Raw genomic sequence first — 27040 nt, forward strand, 5'->3', positions numbered from 1 at the left:
AATTAATTGTAAGGGAATTTGCGTTACAATATGATCCAAAAAAATTTAAGGCCGCCTACATAGATATTTACAATAAAACACTAAGATAATTGCTATTAATCAAAATTAAGTGTTTTATTTTCCTCTCAAAATACTGTAAAACTGTTAACTGGCATGTGACTCTTTCTTATAGTACTAATGAAAAGTCCAGCTCTCTCCCTTCCAACATATTTCTCCATGTATGCAACATTCACAAAAAAAATTAACACCATCTTCTATTTTATTGATTACTACTGCAGTGAAGAACTGTTTCTTATTGAATAAACTTAAAGAATTGAAGATGACATTCTGGTCTGCATTCTTCAGGACTATAACTGCTTCATTTTACTGTTAAATTCACTCAGCCTGTTTCTTTCATTTCTGGGAACACAAAAGTGAGTTTACCAGCCTGACAATCTCCAGTCATAACTAAGCTTACCACTGCAAAACAAAAAAAAATTCCTTCCAGTAGCACCTTAAAGACCAACTAAGTCAGTTCTTGGTATGAGCTTTCGTGTGCATGCACACTTCTTCAGATATTTTTTGTTTTTGTTTTGACTATGGCAGACCAACACGGCTACCTATCTGTAACTTACTACTGCAACAACTCGACAAGCATCTTTAGTCTGCACAGTGAAATATTTTGCAATTGCCCAAACTTTTCTTATTGTTTCTCCATCTGCTGCCCTCCCTTAAACCAGCAGACAATCTCTCCTTGTTCAAACTCTGGTTCTCCCCCCTCCCTCTCCCCCTCCTTCCCCCCTGCCAGTTTTCTCCTTTTTCCAAAGGTTGTGGGTAGGAAATCCTTCAGAGTCTTCCCCCGCCTCCTGTTCTCCAGTGACATCATATATGGGCTGACTGCTTTAAGTCTAGGCATGCGTTTGTTTAAGAAACACACCCAAGTGTGCAGCATATGGAAGCAAGGTCTACTGTTGCTGGCTAGGGCATTTCAGCATGCAAAGGCAAGGCAAAGCAGCTTCAAAATATCTCCATCTTTCCTGGAGCAGAAGAAAATGATTTTGATATGTGGTTCTCTTATTAAACCAAATGGGGTGATACATACTCGGATGTAATATATGGCAAGAGAAAGCAGCCGTTCTCCCTAGAACGACGCAGATTGCCAGACAATTGTTCTGGCACCAGGAGGAGAATCTACGCAATAGGGGTCTGTGGATTTTTATGCTCCTTCAGAAGAAAAAGCCATTACAAGGTTGGTGTCTATACATTTTCTTTGTTGTCAATCGGCACACAACTTTTCTGTAGTTGTTTCAGATTGTAGATTACATATGGATGCTGCTACATTTTATGTGCCGCCAAAATTCATACATGCTAATGCACACAGTTTAGTTTTTTTCTTTTATTGAATCCAATAAATTTTGAGGGTGCTCCATTACAAGTATAAGGTGTAATATCCTTGACCGTGTTGTTTCATGTTGATACAAGAGGGAAGAAAATCCCCCACCCACCAACATTCAGAAAAGTTGGCTGATGGTGATCATGAAAAACAATTGTACTGCTTGATCTGCACAACAAAAAGGATTTTCTTAGCATTCCTTACTAAAACATTGACAGTCCTCCTAAAAGAAAATGAAACTAATCAAGAAGTACCCCTGAAATAGTGTCACAGGCTTCTCCCCAAATATATTACTAGGAGAATCTACAATTAAAGCCTTAACTTGCACTTTTCCTATTGATAAATCACTATTCCTGCTGTACACACAAATGGACATTTTGATCAGGGGCTCTCATTAAAACTTGGATTTTCCATTGCCATTTAACACTTTCTTATTCATGGAATAGCATTATGGCAGGGTTAACCTGAAGGAATTTACTGCTTGAAAAACTAAAAAATCGTATGACCATTCCTGAATGGGAAAAAGTAAACCCAGCGTAAGTTGTTAGTGATCCAGCTACAAGTATTAATTTTGAAAGCGTATAGCTGAAGATTACCCAAAAGCTGTAATCTACACTGAACATCACAAAGAGCAACAGCTGACTATGAACCCTGGATTCACAGTAACAGTGATGTTCCATGTTACAGTGGAGTAGATTAATAACACGATTTGCAGATGAAAGTAACAGCCTGGCTTCAATAACTAGCTCTTAAAATGATTGCATTTTAGAATCATAGTACATAAAACTAATACATGTAGTAGGCAGTAGCTCAAATTATTCAGACAAAAGCAGCATAGTTCCTAAATTCATTAGGACATCTAGCTTGGGAACAAGGTTGTCTCTGGGTCTAGGGTCACCAATATTCACACAGTCAGCACTGATGGTAATAAATGGACAACAGTTTATTTCCACATTTCGTGTATGAAAAGCAATTTCGGAGCCTTAAGCAACTACTAATGACTCCAAGAATTACTATGAAGTCATTTCAGGAGTTTTTTATTAGCTGTACTTTAAAATGTGGGTTCCTGCGTTATTTAAACTCCATAACATTTAAGTACTTTAATAGTGGTTTTAAAGGTGATTTAAAAGAATATGTTATTTAAAATATGCCGATTAAGTCTGGAATATGCTAATACAAGAGCACACATTTTTGCTGTTAGTAAAAATGAGCTTTCAACATTAGTTTCCTTGAAGCTACTGCTATTTAGTTGCAGTAGATGCTCATTTCAACTTTGACACTGGCTGTGATTCAGGGCCTTTCCTCACTGTAATCTTTGAAAGATAAAGAAACCCAAGTACTGGCTATTTCATAGCTGACAATGGGAAACCTATGTTTGTACTTGCGGTAACTCATTTGTTGGATAGCTGCCATCATGTGGAAAGAAGCCCAGTTCATTTCAGCAGAATGTACTTTTGCATAACCAACACAAAACAACAAAACAAATAATCAATGTAGGACATAGACTGGGTCTTCCCAAACATTTCCTCTTGAACATGAAACTGCACCTAGCTACGAACTGCTTTCCTAAACTCCACCTGATAGTGTAGGATTAAGAACAGCAGTTGCTGGAAAAGGAATGCAAGAACAAATGCATGTGTCCATGGATTGCAGCCTATGAATTTTAGGATCAATTTAGTTCCAGTACTCTGAAAGTGAGATGAACCATTTCTGCCCAAGAAGACTTAAAAATCAACACTCTTAACCAAACTTTGATGTCAACACACATGTGATTAACACAATTTAACATGGCACTACTGAGATTAGGATTCTGTACTTAAATGTCTGCAATTGACAGTTTATTTTGGACTACAATATTCTGGCAAGGATTGGGATGTTCAACATATTCAAATTGTTTGCCAGATTCAGTGGTACACAAAGATATGAGAAATTGAAATGGTTCTGTGTATAGCAGACCGAATAAGAAACATACATTGCAACTTAGGGTCCACACCTAAGATTTTTGTATGTTAATATGAAAACCACCATTCAAGTAACAAATGACCTTTTTGTACACATGTCAAAATATGCTAAAATAACATTCCCTTGCAACCCATTTATGAAAGGTACAGTTTCAACAAGACAGTACTGTGAAAATTAATCAATCTTGAGCAGATGCCTTTGTTCCACTATGTCAATTCAGCTAGGCTGGCTTTGCTTTAAAAATAAAACTTTACTTGTTGCTAATTATTGTATAGAAAGTTCAGTGGGAAAAAGCAAGTTTCCTCAATTGTCTTTAAAGAAGTAGTTATGTTGCTTTAAATAAAGTGTTGCTCACAATACCCATCTGAACTCATCTAGAAAAGTGAGAAAGTAAGAAATATAAATACACTGGCTTGCTTTGTTTCCATAATAATACAATGTGTTACTGAACAATTCACATTCGGTAGGTTAACTTCAGGACATAAAGGCTCAGTTGCCTTGGTAGGTGGTGGAGGTTTTTAAGCAGAGGCTGGTGATGCAGCAGAGGTTTTTTTCTATATTGGAGCAGAGAACCTTTGGAGGTCACACAATGATAACATACATTGTACACTAATAAATTAAGCACATGGTAGAAAACAGGGTTACAGAATGGATTTCCTCACACTGACAAGGCACTTGACGAAGGAAGCCACACAGCAGCACTGTGTCCATTATATAAGCACTAAGAGCAATCTTAATTCTTTGAGTGCCAGTTGAACCAAAATGGTGCCAGTCATACGGAGGCATGGGAGAACCCCCAAAGTTTATAAAAGAATAAAAAATATGGAGGGGGAAATCCCACAGGACTCCCCCCTGCAACCAACTTTCCAATGAGGACTGATCATCTTTTATTGGCCACAGAATACTGATTGACTGTTGGAAGGGAGACAAAAAATCTGTCAGGAGGGGAAATGGAACTGAGCATTCTGAACAGGAGCACTTCAACATTTTGATGCAGGTTCCACTTATCTGAGAACAGAGAAGGGAAATAAACGTAAGGAAAATTTCAGAGATTTTATGTGGGGGAAATGAGGGAGTTCTCTTACGATGGAATGTTTAGGGGTTCATAAGCAATAGCTTCCTTGAAGTCACCAATGCCTAAAGCCATGAAAAACATTAAGCACTGTCCCCATGGGTTCTTATTTGATGCATACATCAAAGTACTTTCATGTCTGAATACAGTATGTATAATGTACACCCATGGGGAAATGGATCTGTCCAATAGCTGCTACTGTAAGTAATAGGTTGTAGCCAAAACTGGTTTTTGCTTGACCCAGACCCTTAGTCTTTGAAAAGTCTAGAAACTATCTTCCAAGTACCCAGAAGGGAACATCTTAAGAAATACCTATGGTAGTAGTATCTCATAAACCCATTAAGTATTGAAGACAGCCTCAGCTGGAAGCAAACTAGATATGTTTGTTGAAACACTCAAAAAACTCTAAGAATGCTTGCAGAAGCTATGCTGGTTCTGCTTTAGCAAGACTTCTTATTCTATTATATGCTTGGTCATTCTATCTTTAACAGTACTTTCCACTTTTCCCAGAATAGATGTTAAGTTAACCAGCCTGTAATTACCAGGAAACTCCATGGATCCCTTTTTAAAAACTGGTGTTACATTGGCCACTTTGCAAACCTCAGGTATGGAGGCTGGTCTGAGGTACTATTTATATATTTTTACTGGGAGACCAGCAATTCTACATTTAAGTTGCTTAAGGACTCTCAGGTGGATGTCATCTGGACCCAGTGAATTTGTCATTTTTAAAAGGTGTAATAAGGCCTAGAACTTTGTCTCTTGTCAGCACTATCTGTCTCAGTTCCTCAGGCTCTCTTCCTGTGATAATTAGTTCCAGCACAGGGATCTGTGCTCCTCAAATTCATTTTTTAGCATCCATTATGGTCCCACTAAAGTTTGTGTTCAGTTTTGTTCTTCTCATTTCGACAAGACTTTCATTTTTAAAGGAAACTGGTCTTTAATAGCTTCTTTTGACTCTGCTTGTTAATCATGCAATCATCCTCTTGGCAAGGTGGTACATTCTTGATCCATGGTATACATTCTTGCTGAGCTACTATTGTGGCTCTAAATAACTCCCAATTATTCTACATTTTGACCCTCTTGCCCTCCTTCCCAATCTCATCATTTGGGGGAAGACTGTGAAAATTGAATTTGATAGCATTATAGCTATGGTTCCATGGCCAACTGCCCTTACACACACACACACACACACACACACACACACACACACTTCTGCCATTACAATAAAAAAACCTAATCTAAACAAGAAATAGTAGAAGAGAAAAAGAGCTATCAGAATACGGAGTCCTCTCTCATAGATATATCCTAACTTTTTATCCCATACAGAGAAGACTGAACCCTCCCATCTCTCACCTGGCAGCATTTGCCTCTTCCTCCAAGCCTCTCATCCTGGGAGAATCTCTGCTTCCCTGCCTGGAAGTGGCTAGTCATGCTGGGCTTGCAAACAGGTCCCCCAAAGTGATTAACCCACAAACAATTTACTATACTCTCCTGCCCATCTACACATACCTATGCTAGCCAGAACTACTTCAGTGCATTGACATCACATGCTGCAAATATGAAGCAAAATGGTTGGAAGCAATTGTCTTCGTCTATCCCACAGAAGTGCCTCAAGATCATGCTACTTGCCTGTTTGGCCCTGAAGTGCTAGATTATTTGATGCTGAAGCAGCTCCAATGCAACACTGCCAAATACAGTAGTGATGCAAATGGTCTTAGTGCTTTGAATAATGGGGGAAATCTACAGAGCCACCATATAGCAACCATTAGACTGAAGGAGAGGCTGCTGAATCCAGGAAGGAATTATTGCAAGGTCGCCTTTAGATTCACCTTCATAGAATCCTAGAAGCCTATTGCTAGTATTATCTCTAAGTAGTTGTCAATCTGGGACGCAGGTGGCGCTGTGGGTTAAAGCCTCAGCGCCTAGGACTTGCCGATCGAAAGGTCGGCGGTTCGAATCCCTGCGGCGGGGTGCGCTCCCGCTGCTCGGTCCCAGCGCCTGCCAACCTAGCAGTTCGAAAGCACCTCCAGGTGCAAGTAGATAAATAGGGACCGCTTACCAGCGGGAAGGTAAACGGCGTTTCTGTGTGCGGCTCTGGCTCGCCAGAGCAGCGATGTCACGCTGGCCACGTGACCCGGAAGTGTCTCCGGACAGCGCTGGCCCCTGGCCTCTTAAGTGAGATGGGCGCACAACCCCAGAGTCTGTCAAGACTGGCCCGTACGGGCAGGGGTACCTTTACCTTTACCTTTTAGTTGTCAATCTATTAGAATTCTCCTGCATTTTAAAAGCCATTCCAAGTCACGTTTTATAGCATTACTACTGCCCAATAGGTCTTATTTTAGTTGACTGATCTATTTGTGGTGCAAATATATAACATGATTTCCTTCCCCCCTTATTTTTTTTACTGGGAATACAGTATGACTAAGTTTGGAGGGGATAACACCCTACAGAAATCTTAGTTCTTTATCCTTGGTGACTGATGGATTTGATTTTAGTATTTTTAATAAAAGGACCTTAACAATAATTGTTTAATTTTGTTTTTTCCATTTAGCTTACTTGAAAATGAAGGCATTCTCATGGACTTTGAGTTTGCTGTTACTTCTGTTACTACCAAATGGACACTGCACAAAACAGCTGAAACTCAAAAACACTCTCAGACGAAACCCACGTTCTACAGAAGGGGGAGAGGAAGGGAAAAAGTGTGGCTATACATTTATTGTCCCTGAACAAAAAATAACCGGACCAATTTGTGTCAATACCAAAGGGCCAGGAGCAGAGAACAAAAAAGATGAAATTACTAGAATGGACATTGAGAATCTGAAGGATGTATTATCCAAACAAAAGAGAGAGATTGATCTCTTGCAGCTAGTGGTGGATGTGGATGGGAATATAGTAAATGAAGTAAAACTGTTGCGAAAAGAGAGCCGCAACATGAATTCCAGGGTTACTCAGCTGTACATGCAACTTCTGCACGAGATAATCCGCAAACGGGACAATTCACTTGAGCTTTCCCAGCTGGAAAACAAAATCCTCAATGTCACAACTGAAATGCTGAAGATGACTACAAGGTACAGAGAACTGGAAGTGAAATATGCAACACTAACTGATCTTGTAAATAATCAGTCAGTGGTCATCTCACTGCTGGAAGAGCAATGTCTGCGGATATTCTCTCGCCAGGACACACATGGCTCTCCTCCTTTAGTTCAAGTGGTGCCTCACCACATTCCTAACAGTCAACAATACACTCCTGGACTCCTGGGAAGTAATGAAATTCAAAGAGATCCAGGCTACCCTAGAGACAGAGATGTAAGGCCGCCCCCTGATCCTGCTACTTCTCCTACAAAAAGCCCTTTCAGGATCCCACCGTTAACTTTAATCAATGAAGGTAAGACATTTACTGCTATTTCTAGAACTATTATCTATGAACCTTTGGGGTGGGGGCTTCTCAAACAATCTGAAGACTTCTGTTTGGTGACTGTGAAGAAAACACAAACCAAAGCCGAAAACCACTGCAGAATGCTCTTACACTCAGATGGCTCGTTTTCACCCAAAAGCCTTTGTCCCACAAACCTGCTTCTTTCAGCTAGGAATGAGCAAATGAAACCTTTTCAAAAGGATGCCGACCAACTTATGGAACTGTATGAAGAGTGTTCTGACCTAAGAGACTGTAGTTTTGTCCTGCTCTTTGTTAAAGAAAGTAGCATGGGCCATTTTCTCGCCCCCTTCACCTACTTCATATTTTCTAGCAGCTTTAAGCAGTTACATTCCAGCAGCACACTGTAGGCAATGTAGGTCTCAGTCCAGTGTCTGAGACCATTTACTCACAGCAAAAGGTTTGTTTGTATAACATTTTTATGTATACAGGCAATGGCTGCAAGTTTCTACCCTGGTAAAATCTACAAAATATTGTTGAGGGTGTGCTATGTAATCAAGCTTTCAAGTTATTTTTTTCCTAAAAACAAAAGGCTAAATTATTTCAGTGGTGACAAATTATTCAGACAATTGTAAGCTACAGGACTAAAACTATCATCCATTTGTAGAGGCCTGACATTTCTGCAACTGATATAGATTATATGGACAACAAAGTTAGAATTTGAAACAGAGATCAATATTACTGTCCTCTAAAGGTAACTATCTAGCTGCTATAATGTTTTAAGGAGTAATGGAATATTATGGTTCAATATTTTTTAATATAATGACACCTGTTGTTACTGATATATATATATATAAACTATTTATTTCTGGAAAGGGTAAAAGAAGAGAATATTGTAGCTAACAATCTGCTTCATTCAGCACATTCTTGATGATAATTTACTAGCAAACTGTGAAAAATAACCTGGGGATTACAAGAGCTGTAGAAAGTATCCATGAATGATATGATTTATGATACATCTGGAAGAAATTTCATTTCTGCAACAGCCAGGGTTCTAAACTCTACATTTTAAAATCTCCCATTCTTCTATCTGTGAAATCATTCCTTCTTGCATATTATATTCTTCCACAGAGAAATGCCTAGCTTTGTCTTCTGTCACAGCTGGCCATTTTGACCAGCATTCAAAGAAAAACCACATACTGAATGAAATATTGAATGAACAGCTGCTGATACAAAGAGGGATACAGTGCAAATGAAATACTAGATGTAAATAGTACTTAATTATTTGCATAATATGTAACACATTGGGAACAGAGCTAATTATTAATCAAGGTATAAGGTTGCCTAATCATACAGCAACAAAGCAACACTTTTGCCATGTGCCCCCATAGTGCTGGAGGACACTTGCCCTTTCACATTTTAACATGGCAAACATCTTAGAATCTGGCTGCTGCATAAGTGTGAATAAATGAAATTGGGTACAAAAAGGCAGATCTCAAAAACGAATCTGTGCACAGTGTCTTGTAAACAAGGCCCACTAAATTCTACATCGCTTCCTTGCAGGTTGGTGTGGGCTGAACTGTAACCAAAGTAACACAACTACCTATTTCTCTGGCATTATTGGGAAAGGAAATCTAATAAACAATACCATTTAGGTCCCCTAAAATGAAAAGAGAGGGTAGAAATGGGACTCAGTGCAGGAATACCAAACATTTACTATATAGACTTCAGTAAATATATTTACTGAATATTCATTATAATGAATATTGTTAGAAAAGTGTTCATTATAATGAATATTGTTATAAAAGTGTGCCAGTGGTGCATGTGTATATCCATTTGCCCATTAGCAAAACTTGTTAGCACTCAGTATTTCCCTCAGAAAGGCAACCTTTGAGGCCTAAGCTGGCAAGAAGAGCCTATTTCAGCTGACATACAGCACTGCTGGTGGGGTTCAGCATTAGGGCTAATTTAGGGTCAAAAACTATGCCTGGAACCTCACTATCCTGAGAAAAAATTCCTAAAGAGTTAAAGCTTAAGATAGATCTTTACTTCTATCTGGAAACAGAACAATGGAATGAGGAAAACACAGGAACGGGACCAGTGTGACCACCATAAATGATATATGTTACAATGAATTTGGCAAAGGCATTTCTTTAAGGCTAGAAGGATATCTTTACAAGCTATGAATAGCTTTTGCAAAACTATTTATAATTTACTTCTCCATAAATTGATCAATAAAAAAATCCTTCAACAAGAGATGAATTTCCATACTCTCAAGAGTTTTACCCATATAGAAAATTTACAATGAGGTGGAAGACATTTGTGCAGAGCTGTTCACCCCATTGTTTTATGAAGTTCTTATTCTGAAATGCAAAAAACTGGCTGCAAAATAATCTGACATGGGCTCATAAGTCCTAAGAACTGAAAAGAAGTTAAGTCTGACTTCCTTGTTTCTTTGTTTTCATTGCTTGAATCTGTTAATATAATAGTCTGCAATTGAAATAATATATAGAATTATATTCATAAGCTCTGGAAACATCCTTCAAATGAATTGAGAGCTTAACAGGCAGGAGGCAACACGAAACTATTTTAGACATTGCTTAGCTTCCCCCCCCCCCTCATATTTCCCAGTGGAAAGGCATGTGCAGCAGGAGAGGGAAAATTTGAGGCTTGAAACCACTAGTGAAACAATCTTCTTGTGCATTCGTTTGAGACATTCTCTTCCCTGGACTTTGAAAGATGGAAAATGTTCTACCTAAGCTGGGAAACATTGGGGAAGTGGGGGGAAACCTTGTCTATAGCTCAGTGGCAGGAGCACATGCTTTACTTTTTTTTATTAACTCCCAGGGTGGTTTCCAATAAAATTATGAAACTATAATGGAACATATCAAGATACACATAGGATAAAACCCAATGTAAAATTATTACAAAGGAAGAGCAGTAAATCTGGAGACCCTAACACCAGATTGAAATCAAACAACTCAAATCACTCATAGGCCTAAAAGAAGAGGTATGATTCCATCAAACATCAGAAGCTCATTAATGTTGTCGCAGCACGATAGAGAAGGTCCTGCCCTATGTCATTGCATAGTGAGCCTTGTTCAACAGTGGGACATTAAATAGACTTTCCTTCTAAAAGGAGGTCCTGGGTCATTCCAACTTGACAAATCAAACCATACTCTGGGCCTAGTCTAGGTAGCCAATGAAGATCCTTGGATCATCCAGTCCAGTACAACATCATCTGACATATATAGCATGTAGAGACAGAGATGGGTGTCATTTGTATATTGGTGACATCAATCTCCACCGCAATGAGCACCTCCAACGGCTTCATAATTATCATTGGGGGCAGAACTGAATCTTGCGGAATCCCACAGCACAACTGCCAAGGGATTAAGCAGGAGCCTCCCAATATCATTCTCTGCAGCTTGTCCGGCAGGAAGCAGCAGAATCATTGCATCACTGTGCCTCCAACTCCGAACCCGCTTCAGCAGTACGCCACGGGCAATGGTATCAAAAAGTCACAATGAAATCTAAGAAACTCCATAGGGTTGCACTCCCCCTGTCTCCTTCCAATTAAAGGTCATCAACCAAAGTGATCACCTCTGGGCCTGAAGCCAGACTGAAATAGTTCAAGAATTTGCATGCAGAAATTGCAGGTTCAACACCTGGCAACACAAGCTGAAAAAGGAATCAAGTGCCAGGACTGAGAAAGGCCGCTATTCTAGAACATGGAAACAATTACTAGTCAAAGTAGACACCACTGAACTTCCATGTGTTTAAACAATGATTTTCCACACCTGCAAGCCACTATGCTATAGCAACTTTTAGTATACCCTTCCTCTCTACCTCTCTACCCTAGGCATGTGAAATAAATGATACCTTCCGATTAGGAAAATCTGTAATGATTTAGAACAGTTTGCAAGTTTGGTCCTGCAACTGTTAGTTTTAGGCAAATGAGCATTAAGAAAAATAAGTCGTAGTTACTGTCGTCAAAGTGAAAGCATAACAATATCTTATGCTGGATCATTTTATGCATGTCAGCTTAATAGCTTGAATGAAATATTTTACTATCCATGTAAGTAAGCACCATTACAGAACTCTGACGTATTTGTAAACTCTCAAATTGTTTTCAAAAGGTCCATTCAAAGATTGTCAAGAAGCAAAACAAGCAGGCTACTCCAGCAGTGGGATTTATATGATCAAGCCTGAAAACAGCCATGGACCTGTGCAATTATGGTGTGAGAACAGCCTTGATCCTGGGGGCTGGACAGTTATACAAAAAAGAACAGATGGTTCTGTGAACTTCTTCACAAACTGGGACAATTACAAGGTAATCTTTTTTTAAAAAGGCTCAGTTATGGTGCACTGTAAAACAGAAATTATATGTTCCTTCCTCAGAATTATTTAAAGCATGTGTGCATTGGAGGTATCTCTGTACCTGCTTCAGAATTCTTATGTCAAAGCTAAAACAAAAAAAAATTCCTTCCAGTAGCACCTTAAAGACCAACTAAGTTAGTTCTTGGTATGAGCTTTCATGTGCATGCACAATTCTTCAGATACACTGATGGACTTCCATTTCATGCGGCTCAATGTGGTGCCTTCCATAGTTCCAGTTACAGATAGGTAGCCGTGTTGGTCTGCCATAGTCAAAACAAAAAAAATTCCTTCCAGTAGCACCTTAAAGACCAACTAAGTTAGTTCTTGTGTGTATCTGAAGAAGTGTGCATGCACACGAAAGCTCATACCAAGAACTAACTTAGTTGGTCTTTAAGGTGCTACTGGAAGGAATTTTTTTTGTTTTGACTATGGCAGACCAACACGGCTACCTATCTGTAACTGGAACTATGTCAAAGCTGTTAACAATGGCCCCCTCTATGTGCAGTGTTAAGTCACACCATGGGCTTAGTGCAAATGAACAAGCATTTGGGCTCCCACTTTGCCCTGCCCTGGTAGTTTTGCTGTTGCGCTGAGCAAAGTCTTGGTTTAGCTTAGCATGTCATCCAAACCCAGGGAGGCTTGTGGCTGAGCTCTCTCCAGACAAACTACAAGCTTTACCTAAGCTTTGTCCTGTGATTTACAGCTCATGGTTTGCCCAGGAGAGCTGAAATACAAGGTTTGGACATCAGGCTAAGCCAAACCATGGCTTAAAAGGTAAAGGTAAAGGGACCCCTGACCGTTAGGTCCAGTCGTGGTAGACTCTGGGGTTGCGGCGCTCATCTCGCTTTACTGGCCGAGGGAGCCAACGTACAGCTTCCGGGTCATGTGGCCAGCATGACTAAGCCGCTTCTGGAGAACCAGAGCAGCACACGGAAATGCTGTTTACCTTCCCGCTGGAGCGGTACCTATTTATCTACTTGCACTTTGAGTGCTTTCAAACTGCTAGGTTGGCAGGAGCAAGGACCAAGAAACGGGAGCTCACCCCACCGTGGGGATTCAAACCGCCGACCTTCTGATTGGCAAGTCCTAGGCTCTGTGGTTTAACCCACAGCACCACCCGCGTCCCTCTAAACCATGGCTTAGCACAGTGCAATAGAAAAGTGACCAGGAAGGAGCAAAGAGTCTGCCTTTAGTGCAATCCTCTACATGTGTACTCATAATTAAGCCTCACTGAGTTCAGTGGGACATACTCTGAGATAACCATGTATAGGTTTGCAGCCATAATCTCACTTTATGTCCATCCCTTTCCTTTCCATTTTGTCCTGTCAATATTTAAGATTATGATATTTTAATTCCTTATTAAGCATTTAATGTTATACAAATATGAGAGTCATCCAATTAAAAAACTCTTAGTCTGCAATCCTAGACATACTAAGAAGTTCCACTGAACAAACTTATTTCTAAATAAGTAAGCATAGAATTGTGCTGTTAGTTAGCTGCTAGTCTTAGTTCATTAAAAAATTAAATCTGTATTAGCAAAAAGCAGAAATACTGAATCAAAACATGAATTTTTAGATGATAAAGGAGGTATTTCACCCCTTAGTCTCTAAAAAAGTAAGAAGTGACTCTTCTAAGATGGAATTTGCTATCTGCAGTTTTTAAAAAACACATGGATTCCAATAAATTGTTTAAAAGCTGCTTCCTGATTAATTGGAGTACCATTTAAGTTGATTAATAATAATGTATTAACCAAACTGCAGCTATAAATATTACAGCCATATGAATAAGTAACAATCTTTACCATCACAAAAAAATAACTGAAAGCAGATAAACAGTCTGAGAATGAAGATGCAGGGGGGCAAAACACCCCCCTGGCTGGTTCAGAAGGAGTATCTTATATGGCTTCTGTTTTCATCCCTGCATAGGGAAGGAACCATTATGAACTCAGCCTAGAATCATGTGTGGTGTTCGGGAATCAGATGTAGTGAATAAGCATAGCCAAAATCTATGGAGGTGGGCAGAATTCTGTGGCAGGTCTGCTCTAATGGCAGAACAAAGACCACCCTCTTCTGAAAATGGCAGTCCATGTTGAGCCACCTCTCCCCATAGTATTTTGTACAATAGAATGAATGTTGTGAGTTGAGCCATCTCTCCCCATAGTATTTGGTACAACATAATGTATGTTGTGAGCATCTTACCAGCCAAAGATGCTGGAGGTGGTACAAGGAAACTTACAGCAAGACATGAGGTGAATTGTGCTAAATACTACAAAGCAAAAGGGAAGAAGATGAACAATACACATCTTTCTTTGAACTCTCCCATCAATTAGGGTTCAGTAGTGATTGGAAATTTCTCCCAGTGTTTAAAGACACCACTTATAGTTATGTGATATATTAACTGTAAATAGGTAACTTTCTAATTGAACTACAAGTCAATCTAATCAGAATTGTTTTGTTTTAACAGAAAGGATTTGGAAATGTTGCTGGAGAATACTGGCTGGGACTGGAAAATATTTACTTACTTTCCAATCAGGACAATTACAGACTTCTGATTGAATTAGAAGACTGGAGTAATAAGAAAGTCTATGCAGAATACAGCAGTTTCCGACTGGAACCAGAAAATGAATTCTATCGATTGCGTCTAGGCACTTATCAAGGGAATGCTGGTGACTCCATGATATGGCACAATGGGAAACAATTTACAACACTGGACCGAGACAGAGATATGTACACAGGTAGGTAGGAAATACAACAGTATATAACTCTACTGTTTCTTATTACAAGAAAGAATTGAGGAAATAATTCTGATCAAGTGAAGCAAAATTTAGAAAACAAACAAAACTATCATCTAATGTTCAAGTTCATACACAAAGCATCTTCATGTAAGATGACTCAAACATGCACAACTGGAACGTTACTTTTGGCAATGGTAAAACCACGTTAATTCACACAGCAAATGTTCAAAGGCACCTTCATATCCTGAGAACTATTTACCATGCCAGAATAAATATGGGGCCAGCAAGCCTTGCTCTGCCATCAGAAATTACCCATTCATACTATGTAAGGGCACATTCAAAGCTAGAAATACATAAAACTACATGCATTCAACATGTAGGGACTTGCCTTTATCCAAATCTAGTGAAAGATTTGGGGCTTAAAGAAGACTGCAAAGTACAGGTTCATAGTAACTTCTAAAGAATGAATAGTGACAAGACACAGAATATAAGGAAGGTACTGTATTATACTCAATGTATCCAAAACAAATTACACCTGGAAATATGCAATGAAACCAAACAAAACACTGTTAATCAGAAAAAAACAAATCAGACACTGGGTTTCGACAGCTTATTCTTTTTCACTTCAGTCAATTTTTCAACCGTCCTTGGAAGGAGTGGTAACAGCCAAGCTCCATCCTTTCGTTGGTCACAAAAGCATAAGAAGAACTAAGGTAGCAAAAAACAGAGGATAAAGTAAAGATAAGAAGAAGGACTTCCCCAAGACTCAAACTAAAATAAAAATAATAATAAATAAAATAAATAAAAAAGGTAAAGGACCCCTGACAGTTAAGTCCAGTCACAGGCGACTCTGGGGTTGCGGCGCTCATCTCGCTTTACAGGCCAAGGGAGCCAACGTTTGTCCGCAGACAGTTTTTCCTGGTCATGTGGCCAGTATGACTAAGCTGCTTCTGGAGCAATGGAACACTGAAACCAGAGCAGCGCACGGAAACGCTGTTTACCTTCATGCCGGAGCGGTACCTTTTTATCTACTTGCACTTTTGGGTGTGCTTTCGAACTGCTAGGTTGACAGGAGCTGGGACCGAGCAACGGGAGCTCACCCTGTCACAGGGATTTGAACTGCCGACCTTCTGATCGGCAAGCCCAAGTGGCCCAGTGGTTTAGACCACATTGCCACCCGCGTCCCTTAAGACTCAAACTAGAGTGAAAACCCAGAGGGACAAAATGGGTGAATGAAACCTAACCCCTCCGTATCTTATCCTTTGAGCAAGGAAGCATGACAATGGTTAAGGCATTCTATCCTCCTTACTGCTGCCCACCTAGCAGTTTGAAAGCATGTCAAAGTGCAAGTAGATAAATAGGTACCGCTCCGGCGGGAAGGTAAATGGCATTTCCGTGCGTTGCTCTGGTTCGCCAGAAGCGGCTTAGTCATGCTGGCCACATGACCTGGAAGCTGTACGCCGGCTCCCTCGGCCAGTTAAGCGGGATGAGCACCACAACCCCAGAGTCGTCTGCGACTAGACCTAACGGTCAGGGGTCCCTTTACCTTTACCTTTACAGGATCAAAGAAACCTGTTGCAAGTGACTTTGTGAAATTTCCACTGAAGAAAAGGGGATAAAAGTAGAAAGGTATTCTCAAGACAAGAGTAGTTTCAGAGTGAGATATAATTCCTTCTAGAGTAAGGACCAATAGGCAAGTACAACACATCCCCATACTCAATATGCTTTTGGGAAAAAGCACAAATATTGTGACAGGGTTCTTAGTTCTGAAACACTCATAAATAATTGCAAGTAGGAAAAGCTCTATGAACACTAGACATATTAGCAAGTACATACAGATCCTCACTTACTCCCCACAAAGAAGGAGCACACACACCATGGAGCTCTATTAGGGAAGCTTGTACACAACAGTACAGAGAATATTGAGGTAGGAACGCGTCTCCTAGGTCTTGAGAATGACTGCCAGAACAGTCACTTGTCTCTTGAAGGTGTTAGGACAATGACCTTGTTCTAGAAGATCAACATGCAAAAAGGCACAATTTCCTTAACAGAGACCCTTACATTCCTTAGCAAGACCCTTACATTTTATTTGCATGGTGAAAGCCCTTTCAAGCAACCTCATAGACCTGGTTTGGGACATCTAGAAGTCTACAACTTCTTCAGAATGCCAAGACCTTAGGAAGGAGCACCACTCAATCACTATGTATTTTAATCTTTGTTGGAAGCTGCCCAGAGTGGCTGGGGAAACCCAGCCAGATTGGCGGGGTACAAATAATAAATTACTATTACTATGTGGGCACAAAGAACCATGGTAGGTTTGGCTAACACAGGACCCTATATCAGCAAGTCCTATTCTGCCGTAAGTTGCAAAGTGAGAGGTATGGGCAGTGCCACCAGATCTAGAGACTTTGCAGCTAAGGAAACCACACAAAATATCTCCACTTTCTCTTGTCTTATCTTTAGAGACTGAGAGGAGTGGGAGGGAAAGCGCAAAGTTGACCAATGAAGACAGAACCATTTCTTCACCAAAAGACATGGAACCATTTTTAAAATTAGCCCTGACTCAGATTTCCAATGGGAGAAGAAGCTACTTGCTCAGTGATGCTCTAATAAATTGCGGTTGAGGTCGGGGGAATGTTGCAAGATCACAGCTAGGAGAGAAATATGCTTGCAAGCTGAAGCTTGCTATTGGTTCAAAATACAAAGACTATTGAAGTAAGTTATTTCTGCTGTGAAATTTCACTTAACGTTTCATTTCTTCACACAGGAAACTGTGCCCATTTTCACAAAGGAGGTTGGTGGTACAATGCCTGTGCTCATTCTAACCTCAATGGCGTATGGTACAGAGGAGGACACTACAGAAGCAAGCACCAGGATGGGATTTTTTGGGCTGAGTACAGAGGCGGATCATACTCGCTAAAAGCCGTTCAGATGATGATCAGACCCATTGATTGAGATGCTCAAAAACATTTCCAAAATATTCTCTTGAACTTCAAACTGATGTTACATTTTGAGTTGTTTGCAAGCCCTACAAAGTATTATTTTAAGCATTTCTTACTGTGATATTGTATATGATAATTATGCAAGTTCTAATTGCTCACAAAGGAAGCAGGATTCTGCATTTAAAATAAATTTATGTTAATACAAGGTGTATGGGATTTAGTGGCAGTAATTAAACCTAACAATTTTGCAGGCTACAAGAAAACATCACGGATGCAGAATAGTTGAACTTTGAAACTGAAGGACAAGATGCTGCTGCTGTGTGAAGCATGCAACTCAATTCATTTTCATAGATTTAAATCTATTTAAGTTTTATTTCAAGGATTACTTCCAGTGGAAATCTAATTTTGAGATGTGGGCACACAAGTCACAAAACAGACAATGAACTAGAGAACCACTCTGGTTTTGCAGGCGCATTTTGCATCAATAAAAGTATTCTTTATTTTAAAACAGTAATGGTAACTATCATTAAGTATAGCTTTTACAGGACATGTGAACTTTGCTGCCCTTCGGATAGGACAGCATCATGCCTAAACCTTAATCCTAAATATGGATAAAATAATAATAAAACAAGTCTTTATATAGCATTTCCCCTAAGTGTTCAATATCCTTCACGTAGGTTCTGAGTAACCCATTCATGATACTGTGAGGCAGGCTAATATTATTATTAGGCCTGTGTTGCAGATTGGGATTCAGTCCGAAAGATAAGCCATGCACTGAGTTTAAGGCTAAACTGACTGAGGGACTTTCCAACTACGGGTAATTTGTTCATGTTATTAACTCTATAGAGTGTACCAAACATGTTACTTGGAAATAACTTGGTGGTCCAGCAGTACTTTAACTGAGTAATGCATTTAGCACAGAGGTCGTCAAACTAAGGCCCCCGGGCTCGTTAATCTGGCCCGCGAAACTTGTGGACCCTGCCGCCCGCTCAGTCAGTCCCCATGCTAAACAGGCACAGTGCAGAGGCCTCGCCGCACGGAAACTGACTTCTGCAACACAGCATGGCTTCTGATTGGCTGCAGGAAGCTCCTGCAGCCAATCAGAAGCCATGGACACCTCTGGGCGCTGCCCCTTCCTTCCCGCTGAGGTGGCCGAGCAGGAGGAAGCGGCAGTGGCGCGGGGGGCTGCCTCCACTGCCCAGGCCAGCAGCATGGGCTCTGTGCCCTGCCGAGACAGAGGACGCCGACGCTGCCAAAGACGAGGCAGCATCAGTGGCTGCGGTGCCTTTCGGGAGGGGGGGTGTGCTTTCGGGAAGCAGTGGGTTCGGCCCCCCACAAGATCTGAGGGACAGTGGACCGGCCCCCTCCTGAAAAAGTTAGCTGACCCCTGATTTAGCATCTTGGCATAACCTCTGGAGCTGACTGGGAAGTATGAGGGAGAAGGGGAAGCTATTGTGTGTTTCTTGGTGTAACGCTGGATCTCACCCAGTGAAATTCATGGAGCAGCAACTGTTTTATTTGTCAGGTTTCTTAAAATTCTGACATTTACCCAATTTAAACATCCTACTCTGCTTAAGCTATAACTGGTAACTGGACAGGCTACAGTGGGGACCTTCCTTCCTATAATCTCTTAATAAATGCTCTGTCTGCCATAAAATAATTAGATAGTACTGGATTTGGTACTTTAGGGTTGCCAAAATGACTGGGAAGTGGTTCTTATTCATTTAATTCATTTGTGTTAGGGAAACACTTCCAACAGCTGCTTTTTCCCTCCACAACAGAGAGTAGACAAGAAGGCGCTGGACTTGAGAGAGGTCTGGAGATCACAGCCTATTAATCTGAATTTTTGAAGCTTGAACAGTTACAGGTTACTGAAAAGGCCAAAATGTATCTGAACTACATTTTTAAAACTTGGGTGTTCTCCCCTCATTAAACCTTACTTCAAGCAATCAGGAGCAGCAGAAAAGTATTTCAAGCAGCCAGATGAATGTGGATTTTGTTTTTGCATTATTTTGACAGTGCCACATACCATTCTGAGTTTTTAGAAACTAGTTTTAAAAACAGCAGCTGGGTTGTCAAGAGCACAGTGTGAAATACCCTCAGTAATTTCCGCTTGGTTCAACTCTGAAAACCTCATTCTTTTTTAAAAACTTAAATCTCTTTTTGGAATACATTACTATTAAACATTTGGCTAAAAGTTATTCCAATAAGCTCATGTGAGTGGTTGACAGATACTGCTCACATTCCTAAAACTGTATCTACAAGCATGCAAAACGACTGTATATTATGATTTTTTAAGAACTGTTTTAATGAAACAGCGCAAGACCCTAGCTATACTCAACTTCAGACCTTTTGGTTCACTTCTTCGAATTAAAGAAGAAGGAACGTACCCAAATGGCTTATTTAATGGGACTTTTCAACCATAGTACTCTCACCTCAGTTCCATAAAATAACTTGTCTGCTCACCAGAAATAAGAACCCCTGCCCTTCTGATATGACTAGCACAAAAAGTTCAGCACTACAAAGAGAAATATACTTCTCCACGGATAATTTGGGTGGAGGCAAAAAGGGGTGGTTTTTGTGTTTGTGCAAGGATATGAACAAAAGATACCCATGCAAGGAAGGGTCAGTGCTTATCAAAGACCTTGACTACCTAACAAGTGAAACCAATATTGGTGGGCCAAGACCCCAGTAGCATCTCAGGTGGCATTCCATAATGCATAATGGGCTGCCACCAGAAGGAGAAAGCCAGCATGAAAACATGCACACTGCATGCACAGAGTAACTGTCCACATGCACACGGTCCCCCTCTTTAGATATTGACCAGTGCAAGAAATATGAAAGTTGCCAGATTACTACAAAATTAACATTCAGTGGGCGACTACACAGCAAGAAGATGTAAAAGTATGTAGGACTTTCATATAAACAAATACTATTTGCCCCAGGAAAAAACATGCACATTAAGCACTAAATAAAAATACAGCATTTTAGAAGTGAAATTATTTTTCTCCGTTATAACAGCGTCTTGATTTTCAGATGTGCTGCCTTATGGTTTATGAGCAAAACAGGATGAGAAAGCAACACATGGAGCGATTTTTGTTGGGTTCTAAATCAATGTTGTTTTTTTCTCTGTTCTAAAGGAAACGCATATGGAACAAAGCATACGGTGATAAAAAAATGGGTGCAATCCAATGACGACCTGTTCATGCATTTGAGTTCTCTTCCCTTTCCTCCCTTGCAGTTACTTAAGACTAGCCTCTGCTAGATCAATAATGCTGCCACAACCACAAATCTTAAAGATGAGAAGAGACTTTAAAATCCCTTTGTCATATTCACATCCCTCTCACATCTGTATATGCCTTCCTTGACAGCCCCTCAGGAGGTTTCCTCTCTCTTCTCCTGCCTGTGCTCTTTGAAACAGAGTATACTTGAAAAGCCATTAAAAATGCTGCCCCCATCATTTCCCCCCACCCCTTTTCCCTATGGTTGGTGGAAGGAAGGAGTTGCCCTAGTGTAGGGTCCATACATGCAGGGGCGTATGAAGTGGGGGCCACTTGGGGTGTGTGTGTGTGACAAGATGGCCCCTGCCTCCCCCCCAGCTGTAGAGCGGCTGAGGGCACATGCAGTCTGTATGGATGCCACGCATGCGCACTCTGTACAGGATGCTGCACATGCGCAGTCTGTACAGGATGCCGCTTGCGCAGCAGCCCATATGGACGCCATGCGAGTGGCAACCCGTAAGGATTGTGCACGTGCGGCATCCCGTACGGACTGCGCACGTGTGGCACCCCGTACGGAGTGCGCACACGCAGCAGCCCATACGGTCGCAGCACATGCGCAGTCCGTACAGACGTAGCATGTGCATCACTGGGCGGTTCGTCCCGCCCCAGGTGCTGGAGAGGGTTCCTTCTCCACTGCAAACAGGTACTAATATTTTTATGATACCAGTAAACAAAGTTAAAATGTTCATCTTACCTAAATAAGGAATGCAAGGAGTCATCTTCAAGCTGTTTATATAATTTCTAAGTCTCTTATAATTTTCTTCTTTACTCATTACATATTCCAGCTTCTCAAAAGTAGTTTTGTCCTTTCGGCTCAGTAGCTTTAGGGAGAGGGGGAAAACCAAAATATAGTTATTATGAAACCAATAGCTCTCCCCCCCCCAAACAAGTTAACAATTATTTTGTACTATGCATAAGGAAATACTGTACTGAAAAGTTACAACTGTTTTATCATATGCAATTTGAAAGCATTTTAATTGTGAAAAGTTCGGAGCCGTGCTATACTGTATATTACTATAGTAGTTTGATGACGCAGGATTAGTACTTTGTCAATACAGGGTTTCTTTTAAGCCTAAATAGTAGCCAGAGGTGGGGGAAAGAATGTTTTGTGCCTTCAGCTAATTGAATTAATTAAAGGATTAATTATCAAGCCTCAATATGAATTGCTCTAAGCAGCTAACAATACAGTCAAAGCAATGTGAGTTATTAAAAAAAAATCATCAGAAAATAGATGCATTGGTAAATTGATATATTGTTGAGCTATCATAGTGGAACTTCATAGATGGCTAGTAAAAGCTAACACCACGAAGTCCAGTCACAATTTGTGGGCCTATGGTACAAAAATAATTTTTGGAACAACTATGCAGTTCAATTTACAGAGTGGCATTAATGTCTGAGATTAGAAGGGAAACTGTCAGCAGGACAAGGAAGGAAAAAGTATTTGACAACCCCCCCTCCCTCATTCTCCAGAGGCTTGGGGGAACCCACCAGAGCAGATTTAGGAAGACATGGACCATGGGTAGGCAAACTAAGGCCCGAGGTCTGGATCCGGCCCAATCGCCTTCTAAATCCGGCCCATAGACAGTCCGGGAATCAGCATGCTTTTACATGAGTAGAATGTGTCCTTTTATTTAAAATGCATCTCTGGGTTATTTGTGGGGCATAGGAATTCGTTCATCCCCCCCCCCCCAAAAAAAAAATATAGTCTGGCCCCCCACAAGGTCTGAGGGACAGTGAACCGGCCTCTTGCTGAAAACGTTTCCTGACCCTTGACATGGGCAATGCTGAAAAGTGGAGATGGAAGATTGTCAAAAATCCTTTTCCTCTCCTGTCAGTAGGCAGTACCACTGGGCGTCACCCAATAATATTGCCGTTTCAAACCATCCTGAAAGCACAGACTCCATGAGAGTGAAAGAGTAACACACACACCTCAAAAAGAATTCTTATGTCGTACACACAGCCACTGAGTCAGTTAAAGTTCTCACCTGGGATAGTAAGTGAACGTTTACAGAAGGATGCCAAATTACAGAACGGTTGAATGAATATTAACAGAAGGGGCACTGAATCACTCTCTAGGAGTCTATTTAACAGAGAACCAAAATAGACAAACACGAAGAAAGGGCGTTGATAATCTAAGCTTTCTGAGAGAGCAGAACATCTGTGCTTTCAGATCAAACCGCCAGGAATAAGTGAAGATGAACGGTCACTCATAAGGATAGACTTCAAAGGGAACTGAAAGGATTTAGGTAAGTTTATATTATGTGCAACACCAGGGCGCCAACTTGAATAAAATATTGTGGGGGCCCAGGTAAGCCTCACCCCACATAATCGACCATATGATGCCGTGTGCGCGCACACACACCATTTTAATGGGAATGCCCACCAACTTTGTGGAGGCCCAGCCCCCTCAAATATTTTATTGTGGGGGAGGCCGAAGTCGCAACAGCCCCTAGGAGTTGGCTCCAATGGTGCAACAAGTACCCTATGTGAAATCAACTACAGGCAGGCCCCATTTATGCGGGGTTTACATTCCAAGGCCCCACACATGTGTTGGTATAATTGAAACCCCCTTAAAAAGCCTACAGACACCCTGTTCCGCCCCTGCCCCCATCCCGCTCTTTTAGTGACATTTCAATGACGTCTTTATGACGTTTCCAGGTCCCTTCCACATTCGGTGCAATGACCGTATACACAGTCGCACACATACTGGACACATGTAAATGGGGAACCCTGTAGGATTTGACATCTTTCTGCAGGGCCTGCAAGACGGAGCTGTTCCGCCAGGCCTTTGGTCTGAGTTCAGTCTCATTTTCTCCTTGTATAACAACAAGCACAAAGGAGGTTCCCAGCCCGCTCACAGGTGCTTATACTACCAGTGGAAACAGTTGGTAAGTGCCTTCAATTTTAACCTAAAGATTGCCACTTGTCCAGTTTTAATTTTAATTTGTTTGAATTAATTGTGGGATGTATCTTAACTTATTGATCGTTTGTTTTTATGCATTGTCTTACTTGTATGATGTTTGCTGCTCTGAGCCCGGCTTTGGCCGAGGAGGGCGGGATATAAATAAATAAATAAATAAATAAATAAATAAATGAATGAATAAATTATTATTATTATTATTATTATTCATTCTGCTTCCACTGCACAAATCCCTAACTCAGTGTTAACACCCGAGTTCACTCACCGCCCAAGTTTTGGTCAACCTGAAGATGGGGGCACTTTGTAATCCAGACACCACAGCCATAAGAGCATGTAGATTATTCAACTCATAGAGTTTCTGAGAACAAAACAAAACAGAAGTTTAGTGTCTAGTACTGTAATGTATTGAGTTTGCCACAACTTAAATTACCAGCCTATTTTACAAAATAGCATCATGAACAAAAAACTGAAAAATGGAGGAAAATTATACCTCTCCAAATAATTATGATAAAGGTGTAATTGAAGAGCATACCTTCATGACTATGACCTAATAGATAAGCTTTGTGTGTGACCCTGGTCTGAAATAGACTAAACACTGGCCAATAAACCATAGTTAAGTCACCAATCCAAACACCCATGGGCAGTGATGTAGCATTCCTGACTTAGTCATATACTAGCCACTGGATGGAAAATAATCATTTAGCTGCATCATGTCCCAGAAAGTCTTATTACCACACCATACCCCAAACAAATGAATTAGCAATATTACACTTAACACCTTTTGATTGCTCTTTCAAAGTATAATCAGGAATCATCATCACTGAATATTGTTCAACTATTCCAGGTTAGAGTTCATATAACTAACAAGGCCACACATTTCCTCTAGTCATGTGTTAATGGAGCCAAATATTTACTGAGCGTACTTGTAAACCTAGGTCTCTATCAACCCTGATAAAGGCTCCAGAACAAAAGATTCTTACCTTAGCTGTTTTAATATAGTGGCTCAGAACTTCAGCTCGTATTTTTAATGTCTGTGCATGAAGAATCTCTCTAACTACCCAAAAACTTACCTAAAAAAAAGAAAGTGGTAATAATACATACAAAAACAGAAAATAAAAAGTGGTAAGACTGGGGATTTTGACATTCTCATGTGTTTTCACATTATGAAAATTGATTTTCGTTAGCAGCCTAATTAGTTACCAGAAACATGCAAATTCATTCACTACTATGAGCATTTCTAAAGTTTTGCTGTTTAATCTAATTATATTAACAGGCTATATTTAACAAGAATTGCATAGTGAACCTACTAAGAAGATAAAATGTGTAACATGTATACATAGTACCAACACTTAAAAATATTAAATACTATAACTAATTCAAACTTACTACTACCACGCCATGAAATTGATATTGATATCAATTTCAACCCCAATACAAATTTCAGTTTCAATAAATGCCTCCCCAAATGCCTGTCATCAACAATGGGAGGAAAGTTCCTCTTTGCATTCTGAAATAGCAGCTGTGTTGGGTGTGCCCAATTCTGCTCAGGACTGCGGCTTGATCAAAGGGCTAACCCCACTCTGCTGTGCTAACTACAACGAACAGATGGCCTATCCTTATTCACAATACATAACCTATCTACATATAACAGATTAAATAAAGTAGTAAGTATTATTAATCAGCAGCCTGTATTATATAAATCTGTAGGCTGACAAGGCTACGCTGAATGTACAGGTAATATACCTCCGTAAACTGAAAATGATCCTAACCTGTGAATGCTAATCCATTCTTCCCCCTTTCCCTTGTTTTGTTTTACTTTTCTTTTTATTGTTAGCTATATAAACCCAACACCCCCAATTCAACAAAGCAGTGCTTTTCCAGGGGGGCAGGGGTACGCATATCCCTAAACATTTTGTGAATCTGTTTGGCCTCATTGAGGGGCAGTATTTCAATATGAGTACCCCTAAACATTTTTTTTAGAAAAAAGCACTGCAACAAAGTATTGCTATTAATAATAAAAATGGCACAAAGGCAAACTATATGGTGGAGCATGACATCTAATTTGGCGTTGACTTTTAGCCTTTACTGCAGGCACTGTGAATTTAAGGGAGAAAGAAGAATCAAGAACCTAGGAGGTTCTAAAACTCACATACTGATTTGAGCAACAGCGAATTATTTGGACACATATTTCAGGTACACAGCATGTGGCGAGAAATAGTCTTGACACTGAAGTCTGCAACTTTTAGAGAATTGTAAAGTTTAGTTTCCAAAAAAAGTAGGAATGTGTTTCTTGAGAAATCTAGCTGGATTTGTCACTCCAATCAAGTGTTTACCTAGTTTATCTCATAATGAAGTTGTAGAGCTCCACATTTGTTTATATATAATACAGCCATGGAATTCACCTCTCTTTAGTTCTGCATTGCTGTTGATGCCACAGACACTCTGGAATTCCAAACCAAAACCCAAAGTTTATCACTAGAATAATCTAAAGTTGGAAAGCTTTTCCAAAGCATACAAATTTATATAAGGGAGGCATTTGTGCTTTAATGTACTCTTGGAAAGGAAAAAATGACAAGAGAGAAATGTGTCTCTTATGGCTTTGGAACAGCAGCTAGACTCCAATGACTAATGTAACAAACACACATGAACAATGGAACTCTGAACTTGCAATCATGCAATAACTACTGCCTTCTTGCACCCCTATCACCTCACGTGATTTGAAGGGCCTTTCTGAATAAATTGGTGATGTGTCATTGTTATGGGTGGGTGGGAGTCATCCTGGGTGTGCACAGGCTCTTGAGAATGCCTAGAGGAAATCTCAATGTTCAGGCCAGTACAGTGGCAGTACTGAGTAGGGCTGATATTTACGCTATATGAATAAGTCCTTTTGAGCACTGGAATCCCTAAACAAATAAGACACACCTGCTCACACATATTTTCTCAGCAGATATGTTCTATGTATTCTACAATTTTGATTTTGATTGATTGATTGGTTTATTACGGC

At 40.3% G+C, this 27040-nt stretch overlaps 2 protein-coding genes across 4 annotated transcripts in view; one reads left to right on the top strand and one right to left on the bottom strand.

Moving 5' to 3' along the window:
* RALGPS2 (Ral GEF with PH domain and SH3 binding motif 2) overlaps nt 1-27040 on the bottom strand; it is a 97077-nt gene that overhangs the window by 36013 nt on the left and 34024 nt on the right. For all 3 annotated transcript variants that reach the window (XR_014565547.1, XM_083743883.1, XM_083743882.1), the window contains exons 6-8: nt 25017-25106; nt 24302-24394; nt 21811-21937 (exon numbers count right to left, since the gene is read on the bottom strand). Coding sequence is in view for 2 of the 3 variants with exons in the window: in XM_083743883.1 (XP_083600009.1) it covers nt 21811-21937; nt 24302-24394; nt 25017-25106 (310 nt within the window). In the remaining variant the exon portion in view is untranslated. The remainder of the gene's footprint in view (nt 1-21810; nt 21938-24301; nt 24395-25016; nt 25107-27040) is intronic.
* On the top strand, nt 876-18343 carry ANGPTL1 (angiopoietin like 1). Its single transcript, XM_083743920.1, has 5 exons — nt 876-1228; nt 6958-7791; nt 11919-12112; nt 14623-14893; nt 17661-18343. The coding sequence occupies exons 1-5, from the start codon at nt 1198-1200 to the stop codon at nt 17846-17848; spliced, it is 1518 nt and encodes a 505-aa protein (XP_083600046.1). The 5' UTR covers nt 876-1197; the 3' UTR covers nt 17849-18343.

Source organism: Podarcis gaigeae (assembly GCF_964106915.1).
Source record: "Podarcis gaigeae genome assembly, chromosome: 6".
In the NCBI taxonomy this organism is placed as follows: domain Eukaryota; kingdom Metazoa; phylum Chordata; class Lepidosauria; order Squamata; family Lacertidae; genus Podarcis; species Podarcis gaigeae.

Excerpts from the sequence above, each read along its gene's own strand:
- ANGPTL1 (XM_083743920.1), top strand. The coding sequence starts at position 1,198 with ATGCTCCTTCAGAAGAAAAAGCCATTACAAG. Across the intron at positions 1,229-6,957 it reads GAAGAAAAAGCCATTACAAG|CTTACTTGAAAATGAAGGCA; the intron begins GTTGGTGTCTAT and ends TTTTCCATTTAG. Across the intron at positions 14,894-17,660 it reads AGACAGAGATATGTACACAG|GAAACTGTGCCCATTTTCAC; the intron begins GTAGGTAGGAAA and ends TTCTTCACACAG.